This window comes from Mangifera indica, chromosome 9 (assembly GCF_011075055.1).
Source record: "Mangifera indica cultivar Alphonso chromosome 9, CATAS_Mindica_2.1, whole genome shotgun sequence".
In the NCBI taxonomy this organism is placed as follows: Eukaryota; Viridiplantae; Streptophyta; class Magnoliopsida; order Sapindales; family Anacardiaceae; genus Mangifera; species Mangifera indica.
In genome coordinates, this window is record NC_058145.1 from 11811681 (window position 1) to 11824294 (window position 12614).

Sequence of the window (12614 nt, forward strand, 5' to 3'; positions counted from 1 at the left end):
TTGTTTATAAATGGTCAAAACATTTATAAACATATTGATAATCTTATAATTAAATTTCATTCCCATCATCAAAAATAAAATTAAAATTAAAATAAAACTCAAGAATAATTAGAAAAATAATAATTATATAGAGACAAAATTATATATAATATGTAAGAATTTTAATTGTTGTAAACACTTGTTTTCCAACCTTTCTTTTAGTTTTTGTTCCCAAGGTAAAGATTTATTATATTTAATCTTAATATATTATATTTAAGTCTCTGTCATATTTATAAAATTTTGATTTATCTGATATAATAGTTATAAGTTTGATCATTATATTTTAAGTTTATTTATCTAATAAATATTAGATTATTTTAAGTTTATCTATCTAATAAATACAAACAGAGTCTTCATGTATCAGAAAATATCTTTATTTTTAGTTTAATTTTAATAAATTCTACCATAATAATATTTTTTTAATCATTTGAATTAATTTAAATCAATTTGAATTATTTTTGTGTGGATTCGAACACATTGTAATAAGTGGGTCGTGTTAAAAAATGACGAGCTCTATTTGGAGCCAAATTTTTCCATAATTGCATATCAAATTAACAGATAATGTTAAAAAATTCCTAAATGAGTAGAGGACAAATTCACCAACAAAACCAAGTCAACGGCAAGCAGTGGTTTACAGTGAGAGATGGATGGCCCATTGACTACCTTTCAAGTTGTGATAAACCCTTTGTTTATGGCAATAATTGTACTTGCTCTTTACTAAAATGGACTTTGAGTACTATCTTAAAGAATCTCTCCTTATTTTAGAATCCTAAGAATATATGGATAAGATATCTGGGGTCATTTCATCAAGACAATGTTATCTTTAGCTAAAATTTTCAGCTTTATTCGAGAATTCACAGGGGCTCTTCCATGTTATTGTTTAGTTCAAAGGGAGAGGGTGCCCTACCAATATGAAGTTTCATATGGGCAAATCCAATTTTTAAAAAAACTCAGAAAAACAGAGATATGGTGACGAGTTTATGACTTTTTCTTCTCCATGGAAGAGATGCAAGTGGGATGAATGATAGTATCAATAGTGAAGATATCATGGAATCAAATCAACCATTTTGATTTGAGCACCGCACATCATCCAAGTCCAGTTGCTTATAATTTTTAAAAATGAAAACAATCTTATCTGTTATCTTGTTTGTTGGATCTAATGATTTAATATATCTTCATCAACTTTCACTTTCCATGTCTTCAAAATCATGCATATCCACGCAATTCCCTCCGTCAAGGGTCATTGGCTGATGCCTAAAGAAGGAGATATAACTTCTTAGTGAGAAGGGTTATTTATTTGTTTGACTCTAGATTACAAAGAGAAGTTGGGATTATCCATTTGTTGGACACGTGGCACGACATGACACGATCCACGTGGGTTGACAGGTGGACCCACGTGGCACTTATCCGTTATGTTCAGTTGAGGATGATATTATTCTGGTAGTCGTATATGGGAAGAGAATGTACAGAATGTGAATAAGAGGGAACATCAATGAAGTTTCCTTCAAGTCTTCAGATAATTAAAAAAGAAACCCTTTAGAAAGTATAGAAAGAGGAAGCCTTTTTTATTATTATTATGATGATAATGGCACATGGGCGGCAGTGGCAAAGCTAGTGCCGCCTTTTAAGTTGTGTATCAGTATAAATTTGATGGCAATTTAGAGTTTTCTGCTCATATCATACATACTCATACATCCATTTCTTTCAACTTTGGTCTTTCTTGGAAGCTCTATTGTAACTCATAGAGGTAGATTTGAGTTATTGTTTATGGAGGGTAAAAGGCAAGCGGGTTCCTCTTCTTATTTCACTGCTGATCTTTTTGGCACCAAGGAGTCACCACCACCATCCTCCTCAGGGATTTTTGCTTCTATTCTGTCACCTCCGTCTATGGTATATTGCTACTTGTTTCTTTATATAGATAAAAGGACTATGTTCATTTTAAACTAACTGTTATTTACTTCAATGGAAAGTAATAGTAAATTAGTACTGATGAAGTGAAGCTGAATTGTCTATTCCTTCCAATTTCCAGGTGGTAGGGAGGAATGCCTCAAATTCTGAGCTTATGGGATCTTGGCAAAAACAGCACCAAGGGAACAAAGACTGGATTAGCACCAAAAAAGGAACTGCAGGTTGGTGAACAGCCTTGTTTTCCACTAAACCTACATGTTTTCCCATAAATCTCATTTCTGATTTGTTATTTGTAAAGAAGCATAATCTTCTGCTGAACTAGTTTCTTCTAATTATCAGATAAAAAGTATAATAATCTCCATGTTTTCTCTAAATAATACAGCTCAAAGTACCGGGGGTGCAACCTGTAACATACTCAACAAAAACAAAAGTAGTATTGTGCAGGAAGGAATACCAGAACCATGTCATCTAAGTTCATCTCTTTATTACGGTGGACAAGACAACTACTCCAATTTGCCAAGCAGTCATGCTGCTGGATCATACCCTGCAGTGAGTATTCATCACCTAATAACTTGTACAAATAATTTTTGTAATAGGATACTGTTCCCAATTATATAATGAATCATAATAATTCTGCTAAGTACTACAAACTTTTTAAATGATTCAGCATAAGAAAGGAGGGGAAGAAGATGATCCAAATGGCAACTCACACGGGGCTTCTAGAGGAAATTGGTGGCAAGGTAATAACTCAAATGTTTATAGTTGTTGAATATGCTATCTTGTACAATTTCCTGAGATGCATTTTTTGCAGGTTCACTCTATTATTAGGACCTTTCTTTCCAATGCACCCGAATTCGTTTTTGCAGCAATTCCTCAAGTCTAGTGGAGTAATGACCAAGCAAGACATGCAATATAAATAATTAATAGCTGTTTTAGAGAGATGTTAAGTTTTTGTAATGGCTTCTCCAGTTTTTATTTTTTTACCACTTTGTACTGGGCTATGTCTCTAAAAGGCAAATGCGCCTGGAAGGGCATAGAAGAACTGATAACCCTTCATTAATGTCATGGTAGATGCTTGAAGGTCTATTATGTAATTCAGTGCCATCCTTGTTAGTTTGTTTTTTGGCTGCATTAAAGCCTTTTAAAGTTTCAACAGAATAATAACTATTACAATATCCTTGAGCCAAAAATAGAAAAAAAAAATGATCCATAAATAAGCAATGGAAAGTAGTTGAGCAGCAGTAGCAGAGGGTATAAAGAAACTACCTCTAATGCTAGAAGCATCAACTATGCTTTTGTGTAAACTAATGGTCAAGGTTCCATTGTCTCAACACTATCTTCAAAGCATAAATACCTCAATTGTAGGCTTCTTCATTCGCAACTCGCGTCAGTTACTCTCTCTTGAGCTCTGAAGTCAATTGTCAATCTAATCTTGTGTTGATACTGCACAAAGTGCCAAATTCCCATAACTGAGATTCTTGAAGCAATATCTCAGAAATGCAAGGATCCTCTATGTTTCCCATTGGTTGTAAAATATTGCAGCATACATTTACAAGATGCCTCTCCGAAACAAGGATATTACATGTTAATCCTTTTTAATTGAATGGAGGTTGGTAATCACAATTGTTTTCACCTTTGCTCTCATCATTTGATATGCAAAGGAATAGCCTCTCATAAGCAGCAGCCATTTTGGTGGCAGTGAACAATTGCAATCCTCTCTCCCTTGCAACAAAACCTTTTTCCTTCAAAACTTCTCTGCCATCGCCCCAGACCCTATAGAGAGACTTCTTTAAAGCATCCACATTTGGTGAGAATGTATAACCCACATCTGTGCCAGCAATTACAGACCCCACAATGCTGGCAAGCCTTGTAACCATTACAGGCTTTCCACAGAGCATCACTTCCAATAATGTATGATCCAATCCTTGAGCTCTGAGAGTTGGATTCACAAAAATATCGATTGCATTATAGAACCTTGCCAACTGAGCTTGCTCTAATGGCCCCAAAACTATTATGTTTGTCCCAAGATCTCTGTATCTAGCACCCCAAGGACCATCTCCAGCAACAAGAATAACAATGCTTTTACGAAAATTATCATTTTCCATGAGAATTTGCTTCAGGGCTTCAAACATTAAGGGGTGTCCTTTATCCTTCACCAACCTCCCTGCCATTCCCAAAACCAATGGTCTATTTTCAGGAACACCGAATTTCAGCTTAAAATCCTTCCCCATGGCAGCATCTGGTTTGAAAACCTCTTCATCCACCCCATTGAGAATGACATGAACTCGCTCTTCTGGGATCATATATATCCTTTTCAAGACATCTCCACAATGATCACTAGTAGCAACATGATAAGCATAGCTTGGGAAGAACTTAACTTCTTCAACAACTTTATCAACTCTTTCAGTTAAAGCATATGCCCGTGGCTCTTCAGGATTACGCAAAAGTTCTTGAATGATGTCAGAATGAACTGTTTCATATGCAATTCCATGCCAGCTAACAACTAGATTAGTTAGATTTCGAGCTCGAGTATACATAAGTCCAACGCTTTCAGTGTGGACCACATCAAAGGGTTTCACTGTTGTGTTCTGCATCTGAAATTGCTTCCAAATTGATGCTTGATCAAGATAACCAGCAGCAGTCGGTTTAGAGAGGTGAAAGTAGAGATTTGTTATAGGGTATGTGGGGAAAGAGCAGTTAAAACAAGAAGCGGTAAAAATATGGAGTTCATGGCCTCTTTTGGCAAGGGCAAGATGGAGAGTCAAGGCATGCCTTTCAAGCCCACCAGCTTGAGATCTATGTGGCCATTTCTTAACAAAAAGTGCAATTTTAAGAAGCTTTTTTGATGGCTTTGGGGGAAAAGAAAGATGGTTCCAAGCAGAGGAGAAAAGAAGTAAATTAATGGTTTCATTTTGCTTAAAGGCTTTAATTTGTCCTTGGCTATAGCATGGACCAGAGCAATGACACCAATAGAGGTAAGAGATGAATGAAAATGCAGATAGAACAAAAATGATGCAGCATAAAAAACGAAGACTGAAGACAGAAACCTGATCCTTTGCCATGGAAGTGCAAAAAAATGACATCAAATCAAAACTCTCCTCAACCCTTTTTCTCCTTGATGAACTCTACGATCTAAAAAGAAGCATATGGAATCTTAATTTGTGGCTTTGACTTTGAAGTGAAGGAAGCTGCACATGGATTTCCACCATTCAAGTCAAACCAGATCCTAACATAAGAGCAATTATTGGCAAGCTGCTCATGAAGAATGGCGAAGCTTGCATAAGCAGCAACAACATCAGTTGACTAGGGATTAAATTAAACACTGCTTGCTTTGATTTCTGTACCTTCATTATTTATATTGCATTAAACAAAATTTCAGGTCAGTGAAAAACCTAACTCTCTAAATCATGGTAATATAAAAAACAGAAACAAAGTGAAGTGATGAAACCAATCCCCACAGTTCATTATCAATTAACAAATCAATTGCATGACAAAAGCAGAGTTCATTATTTATTCATCTTTAGCGAACAAAAGCATAAAACACTAAACACACATAAATAACAAGTGCCACAGGGACCAAAGTCACAAGAGGACATATAGCAGCCAAAGTATGAAAACTCTTGCAATCCAAGACCCCCAACTTAACCTGAACCAAATTCACCAAAGCCATCGTCAAGCACCCACACCCAGAAACCGAACCAACACCCGAAAGAAGAATCCCGATCCTCAACAACATTAAGTTGACTTCAGCCATTGTCAAACCAATACCAAGTAAGTCCCTTTCTGCACCACCGTTGGTAAACTTGATAGCTTGTTTTAAAGCAGAGGCTATAAGACTTGAGAAGAGAAAAGAACTGAAGGAGTAGACGTGGAATGCAACTAAATTCTCGAAGACGGCGGGTGGTGGAGAGCATGAAACAGAGACAAGAGTGGTGGAGGGATCAGGATACAAGGACAGACCGAGGAAGAGTCCCAAAGTGAACAAGGAGTTAACGTGAATGATGCCGTCCAGTGCCATAACGTGAATGGTGGTGGTGGTTGGCTTTCTGTATGGTGTTAAGTTGCACATTTCTGATGGGAAAGATTGAAGGTGAGGAAGAAATTTGGTGTTGGTATTTCAGTTGTTGATGTTGAAGGCGTCGCGTTTAAGTGTTTATAGATTTAGTGTAGTTGTTGTGTGTGGGATGAGACATAACTTGTCTTTGGAGGCAAGGAAGTAGCAGAGTGGGAAACGTGAGGGTTAGACGTCAGAGTAATTTCTAAAAGCGAACCGGTGAAGAGTAATGTACATACATTTTTTATTAATGGATACGATAAATAATTCATATCATTCAATTATATATTATCAAATAGGTTAGATCCATCAAAAGAAATAGGTTAGCCCAATTCCGTTTGATGCAATCTAGCCTCAACTCAATGCAACTTAATATAATTCATATTGGTTTGATACGGAAAAAGGCAAGTTATACTAGGCTCACTATGCTCATGGACCATGGAATAAGTTTCATGGGTTGACTTAAAATAACCTGCTAAATATATTAAAAATTTATAAATAATAAAAAAATCAATTAAATATAAGGCCAAAATACTATTTTCCACCCAAAATATCCTCTAATATCAAGTTCTCATCTTTTAACTTTAAAAATTTTATTTACCCATTCATGAACAATTAAAATTAACGGAACTCTAATCCCTTAAAATTTTATCTTTTTTTCTCCCCATAAACTTTAAAAACTAAAAGTTTCTCTCTAACTTAAGTTTTAAAAAATAATAGTTCTCCCCTAAGGTTTAGTTTCCAGATCTCCGGTGCCATTACTGACAACCTCTCATTTTCAAAGCTTTCTCTTCCTTCGACGGTCTCTCTTCACTAGTGGGAGGTGAAAAGCTTCGTCAAAAAGACAAAGTTCTTCGTCTTCCCAAACAAAAACAAGATCTTCGTCTTCGAAGCTTCGTTAAACATCAATCGGACGTTCAACTGAGTGGAGAGAGACTGCCAAAAGAAAAGAAAGTTTTGGGAGGGAGAAACTATCGACAATGATGTCGGAGATCTAGAAACTAAACCCTAAAAAGAAACTGTCATTTTTTAAAACTTGAAATTGGGGGAAATTTTTAGTTTTTAAAATTTAGGAGAGGAAAAGTAGATTATATTATATTATATTTTTAATATTATAGATAAAATAACGATTTTACTCTTAAAACTATTAATTTCAATCAATCATAGGTAAGTATTTGAGATTTTCAAAATTAAAAAGATAAAAACTTAAAAAAACAACATACCTCCGGGGGAAAAGTCTTTTGGCCTAAATATAAATTAAAATTAAAAATATTGAAGAATTATAATCTAGTTGACCATAAGTCTGCTAAGAGCCTATAAGGGCATGATCTTAGAGGCTCTACGTCGTATTTCTAATCAATTTGACATGAAGACCCGTCAAGTAATGAATTTTGACCTAATTTGACACATGGACTTGACATACCACATTGAATTGGCCCAACACAATTCGGCCTAACTCTATGCCACCTTCAATGACAGTTATTATAAATAAAATAGTCAAATATGGGGATATTAATTAAAATAGGTAAATATTTTTTGGTTTAAATATTTTTAGGCCAACTTTTGTGGTATTTATTTTTTTAAGAAAACTCATAATTTATTTTAATAATACTCTTTTTTTTTTTAAAATACTTTTTTTTCACCATTCTCGTTTGGTGGCACATTCAGTGATAAAACACTTCAGTAGTTTTCTTTCTCGTACAATATCATTACATTTCAAATAAGTAAATTTCGTAACTTTCATTCAAAACTTATAAAAGTTAAAGCTTTGAATGTTAACTGTTGGAAAAAGTTGATGTTTATGTTTTGTTTGTTGGTAGTTATCAATAATTATATTATTTATAGATAGTCAATATTTATTGTGTTTATTAAAGTAAAATAAGTTTTAATATCTAGATCGAAAAAAAAAGGCAAAAACACAATTTCCTGAAAATTGAAATGCGCTTGCGAATGTGTTGGAGTTTAAGGTTTTGAGTTTGTACGGTTTGCATGACAATGTAATTGTTTGTTTCAAAATTGATAAATTATATTTAATTTGTGTTTATGTGGTTTGTAATTTACTCATAAAATAAATGGGTATTAATTAAAATAAGTCCAATTTCATTTAATACAACAAAATCTTTTATTTTTGTATATTTTCATTAGGGTTGGATTCAAACTGAATCGATTTGAACTTAAACTTGAGTTTGACTTGAACGAGCCCGAAACAAGTCACCCCTATGCAAGCTCAATTGACTCGCTAAATTTTTCAATTAAAAATTTTGATACAAAACGACATTGTTTTAACTAATATATATTAAAACGATGTCATTTTAATAACAAAAAACGAGTCGAATCGAATTCAAACTGAGTTTAAGTTTGGCTTTCATGAGCTCAAGCTCAGCTATAAGTAAACCAAATCGAGCTTGAGTTTGGTTCGATTCAAATTCAACCCTAATTTTTGTGTTTGTGGAAACGTACAAAATCCAACAAAATCTACAATTTTATTTTGCAATTATTCAACAATAAAACAATTTAATGGACTTTGCTGAAAATAAATCTTTTATTTTTCGCACACATTTGCGTTTGTGTTTTTGATAATTTTGCATCTTGCGCGCGACTTTCTTCTTCATCAACAACAACATAATTAGGTAACATCTGACCCCATTTTCATCTAGTCGTAATTCAAAACAGTACTATCGACCGCAATAATATCATATCAAATAGAGGATTATAAAACTAACGACAAAAATTAAATAAACTAATTTTGACTGATCATTAAAAAGGTCAAAAAACCATAAAACCTATTTAGAGTCCATTTTCTAAGGATAGTGTATTTGTCGGACATTTGAACTGTCAAAATGAAGATGTCAGTTGTGAGTTTTTGATTTGTTGTCTTTTCGCATTTGCTTAGAAAAGAAAAGATATAAATTTTATAACAAAAGGAGTAAGATTGGTAAATCATATTTAATTTGTTTAGAAAAGCAAAACCAGAAAAGTTACCATAAAATTGTTTAGGTGAAAAATTTGATATCGGTTTTAATTAATATCCTTAAAATATGTTTTAACATATAATTTCATTCCAATAGAAAACGTGAGGGCTTGAGTGAAGACTTGAAAATATGAGGGCTTACAATACAAAAAAAAAAAATTAGGGGTTTGAAGAGAAATGGCAAGCAATGGGAAGACTGGGAATATAATGTCTTAAATTAAAATTTAAAAAGTTCATAAGCGGATTGCAGGAGAGAAATGGAAAGTAAAAGGGCGTTAAAAATGTAAAAATCATTAGGGCCTTGAAGAGAAAAATGGAAAATCAAAGGCTAAAAGAGAGAATTCAGAAAATGAAGTCGAATCAAAGGGCTTTCAAAACAGAGAGAAATCGCCGTTGCCGGGGATCGAACCCGGGTCACCTGCGTGACAGGCAGGTATACTTACCACTATACTACAACGACTTTTTGCTGGCTTAGTGAATTTTAATTTATATGAAGTCATCTTATCAAAAGTCAATGGCCTAGAAAGAGGAAGTATGAGAAATGAAAGAGATTGCTTTCATGTTTGGTATGGCGTGATTGATGACGTCATTGATTTTCAAAGTTACTTTTGTTATTTATTATTATTATTTATTGGCGGCATCAAGTTCGTCAATTAAGAAAGAGTTGGCTTGTTTTTCAATCAACTTTGTAAATGAAAACCTATATATAAAGGGACGTCCCCTGTTCATTGCATAACAAAGCAACACAAAATCATTACGGGCAAATCTCATAAACCACGAAGTTGTAGACTTTATAGTTTTGCAATGGCGGAAGAAGTGAAGCTGTACGGCACATGGGTAAGCCCTTTCAGCCGCAGCGTTGAACTCGCATTGAAGCTGAAAGGCATTCCGTATGAGTACATTGAAGAAGACCTGCACAACAAGAGTCCTGATCTTATAAAATGCAACCCAATTCATCAGAAAGTCCCTGTGCTTGTTCACAATGGAAAACCCATCGTTGAGTCACTAGTCATTATTGAGTACATCGATGAGACATGGAAGAACAACCCCATTTTGCCTCAAGATCCTTATCAAAGAGCCATGGCTCGCTTCTGGGCTAAGTTCATTGAAGAAAAGGTGAGTCATAGAAATACAAAATTGTTTGAATAAAAAGTTGATTTCAATGTTTCATATATGTTGAATTGTTGTATACGCAGATCTTGCCTTTGGCAATGAAGGCTACTAATTCTGAAGAGGAGAAAGAGAAAGTGGGGGTAGAAATATTTCAGCTGATGAAAATCCTGGAGGGTGAACTCAATGAGAAGGATTTCTTTGGAAGTGAAAATATTGGATATTTGGACATTGTGGCAGCCATTATAGCAGTTTGGTTCCGCGTGACCCAAGAATTTCTTGGAGTAAAAATAGTGAGTGAAGAGAAGTTTCCAGTCCTATTCTAATAGATTGAGAAGCTCAAAGCCATTGATGTTGTCAAGCAATGCCTTCCTCCTAGAGACAAACACATTGCTTATGTTAAAGCCCGCATTGAAGCCGCCAAACTCAAATCTACTTCCGAGTGAAGAGACTCATGCTGCCATTATAAGTTTATAGCCAGTACTTGCAGTGTTTTATGGTTATGTGTTGCCCATTTTGTATTTCTGGACAAGATGAGATTGTATGTATAATCTTATTTACATGAATAAAGTTTTGGTTTGTCAACATTAATTCTAATTATTCTTGGTCCTGTCAGAAAGAAGGCTAATCCTTTAAATTTCCTACAACATTCAATGAATAAATTGGTTATAAAGAAACTTAGGTAACAAAACGGTATAACAAGGAACCAAATTCATTGCATACGAGTAACAGAACATTACTTCTGCATCTCTTTCCTAAAAATTTGAGGGCTCAAAATGACAGAAGAAGTGAAGCTGTATGGCACTTGTTCAAGTCCTTCTAGCCGCAGAGTTGAACTTGTGTTGAAGTTGAAAGGAATACTATATGTTGGAGGGTAGTTCCCTACCCTAATAACGTCTTCTCGAGAAGCAACCCATCGGCAGAATCGACGACCCATGACTCAAACCAACAAACAAACATGGCTCGACTAGAGAATGCGTTTTATCAATTCAATTGACACCCACATTATGTTATCTGCCTACGATCGGACTATTATCTTGATTATAAATAAGCAGAATGTTGTAGCGTTGTGTCTTGGCCTCTTGGGCTGATTTGGGAAGGCTGTCTTTACTTCTTTTTGTCCTTAGTTTTCTTTATTTCTTATGTTTGTGATGGATTCGATGTAGAGCTTGATGGACAACTAATTTCTTTATACTAAGGTCTTGTATTGGCCAATCTATTTAGCATTCTAATGGTTGATTTCATTTTAATTAAATTATTTGAATTTTATAAGTAATTGACCATCACTTACCTAATTTGATGTCTAATTTTGAGACTCAAAATGATGATAAACTAAATTTAATATTATTTTTATGATACACCATAAGGTAAAATTGACGAGGGATAAAATGCAATTGCTTTATACAATTTTTAATGATAAGACGACTCATACATCTCATTATAAGTTAGAGAATTTCATAAATTATAAAATTTTTCATTTATTTTAGTCTCATAAAGATATAAGGGAGTATTATATAAGAATAGACTCGTTATAACGTTAAGTTAGGGACATGAATATATTAGAAATTTTCACAATTAAGATTCAAAATTACTCTTTCAATCATATTGAATCTATAACTTGCACTATATAATTTAAGTTTTCAAATATTTGAAAAATCAACATTTCATAAATATAGAAAAAGTTTAAATATTTTTTAAAATTTTAATATTCGATCAATTTTGTTAAATCCTGATGCGTTATCCAAATCTTAAATCTCAAAGTAACATATTTTTATGACGTCCGATGATATTGATCCGTTTTAAACCTTTGGAAATAGTGGCCACTGCATTTTCCAAATTTAGATCATCTAATCATCATTGAAAGACTCTATTGACTTGTTCCTATCAACTGGACCTTGAGAGATCCATATTAGCAAACGTTCATGGGGGAGCAAACTTCAAGTAGCAGTTGACCTGGATTCCCAGCCGGGCCAGTTTGCTGGCTCATTTGCACATGGTGCCAAGTCCTCGAGACCAACTCAATTCATGTAACACACTCATATAAGATTCTTCCTCTTTATCTCAATTAGCTTCCAGCTGGGTTTCTGCGGTGGTCCCTTGTGGTTGATCTGTAGCTATCGAAGCAAAAAGTGCCCACAAATCCGCCATGTTTTACGGCGTCTTTAAAGCAAGCAACATCATCATCAACCCAACATTTCATGTGCTGTGTATTAATTAACCTAAGTTAGTAAATACAAATCAGAAAAAAAAAAAGATACAAAAATTATGCAAATATAATATGATAAATAGTAAAAAATAAGTTTATAAAAAAATGGTTATAAAATTCAGATATGAAAAAGATACGAAATATATATATATATGTTTAATATAATATATTATCAATAATAAGTTTCTAAAAATACAATAATAATAATAATAATTTTAATATTTTTCGTCGAGTTTTTGGTTAACTATTCAAATGTAAAATATAAAATTGACTATTAAACATAATATAACATAATATGTAATAAAGATTCAGTTATCATAAAAAAT

The 12614-nt window shown here is 33.7% G+C and overlaps 4 protein-coding genes and 1 non-coding gene across 5 annotated transcripts; 2 read left to right on the top strand and 3 right to left on the bottom strand.

Moving 5' to 3' along the window:
• Positions 1-1518: 1518 nt before the first annotated feature.
• On the top strand, positions 1519-3045 carry LOC123224955. The gene is made up of 5 exons (XM_044648750.1): positions 1519-1929; positions 2069-2168; positions 2330-2496; positions 2615-2687; positions 2759-3045. The coding sequence occupies exons 1-5, from the start codon at positions 1807-1809 to the stop codon at positions 2773-2775; spliced, it is 480 nt and encodes a 159-aa protein (XP_044504685.1). The 5' UTR covers positions 1519-1806; the 3' UTR covers positions 2776-3045.
• Positions 3046-3139: 94 nt separating this feature from the next.
• On the bottom strand, positions 3140-5252 carry LOC123224951. Its single transcript, XM_044648744.1, has one exon. It carries the CDS (start codon positions 5028-5030, stop codon positions 3543-3545), a length of 1488 nt encoding a protein of 495 aa, XP_044504679.1. The 5' UTR covers positions 5031-5252; the 3' UTR covers positions 3140-3542.
• A 134-nt stretch (positions 5253-5386) lies between these two features.
• On the bottom strand, positions 5387-6099 carry LOC123224954. Its single transcript, XM_044648749.1, has one exon. The coding sequence runs from the start codon at positions 6014-6016 to the stop codon at positions 5468-5470; it is 549 nt and encodes a 182-aa protein (XP_044504684.1). The 5' UTR covers positions 6017-6099; the 3' UTR covers positions 5387-5467.
• A 3261-nt stretch (positions 6100-9360) lies between these two features.
• Positions 9361-9432, bottom strand: TRNAD-GUC. Its single transcript has one exon. It is a non-coding gene; the product is annotated as a tRNA-Asp (tRNA).
• A 278-nt stretch (positions 9433-9710) lies between these two features.
• Positions 9711-10666, top strand: LOC123226539 (glutathione S-transferase U7-like). Its single transcript, XM_044651067.1, has 2 exons — positions 9711-10088; positions 10169-10666. The coding sequence occupies exons 1-2, from the start codon at positions 9777-9779 to the stop codon at positions 10406-10408; spliced, it is 552 nt and encodes a 183-aa protein (XP_044507002.1). The 5' UTR covers positions 9711-9776; the 3' UTR covers positions 10409-10666.
• Positions 10667-12614: the final 1948 nt, after the last annotated feature.

Coding starts and splice junctions, on each gene's coding strand:
- LOC123224954 (XM_044648749.1), bottom strand. CDS start 6,016: ATGTGCAACTTAACACCATACAGAAAGCCAACCACCACCACCATTCAC.
- LOC123226539 (XM_044651067.1), top strand. CDS start 9,777: ATGGCGGAAGAAGTGAAGCTGTACGGCACATGGGTAAGCCCTTTCAGC. Junction 10,089..10,168: donor CTAAGTTCATTGAAGAAAAG/GTGAGTCATAGA, acceptor TTGTATACGCAG/ATCTTGCCTTTGGCAATGAA.
- LOC123224951 (XM_044648744.1), bottom strand. CDS start 5,030: ATGTCATTTTTTTGCACTTCCATGGCAAAGGATCAGGTTTCTGTCTTC.
- LOC123224955 (XM_044648750.1), top strand. CDS start 1,807: ATGGAGGGTAAAAGGCAAGCGGGTTCCTCTTCTTATTTCACTGCTGAT. Junction 1,930..2,068: donor TTCTGTCACCTCCGTCTATG/GTATATTGCTAC, acceptor TCCAATTTCCAG/GTGGTAGGGAGGAATGCCTC. Junction 2,497..2,614: donor CTGCTGGATCATACCCTGCA/GTGAGTATTCAT, acceptor TAAATGATTCAG/CATAAGAAAGGAGGGGAAGA.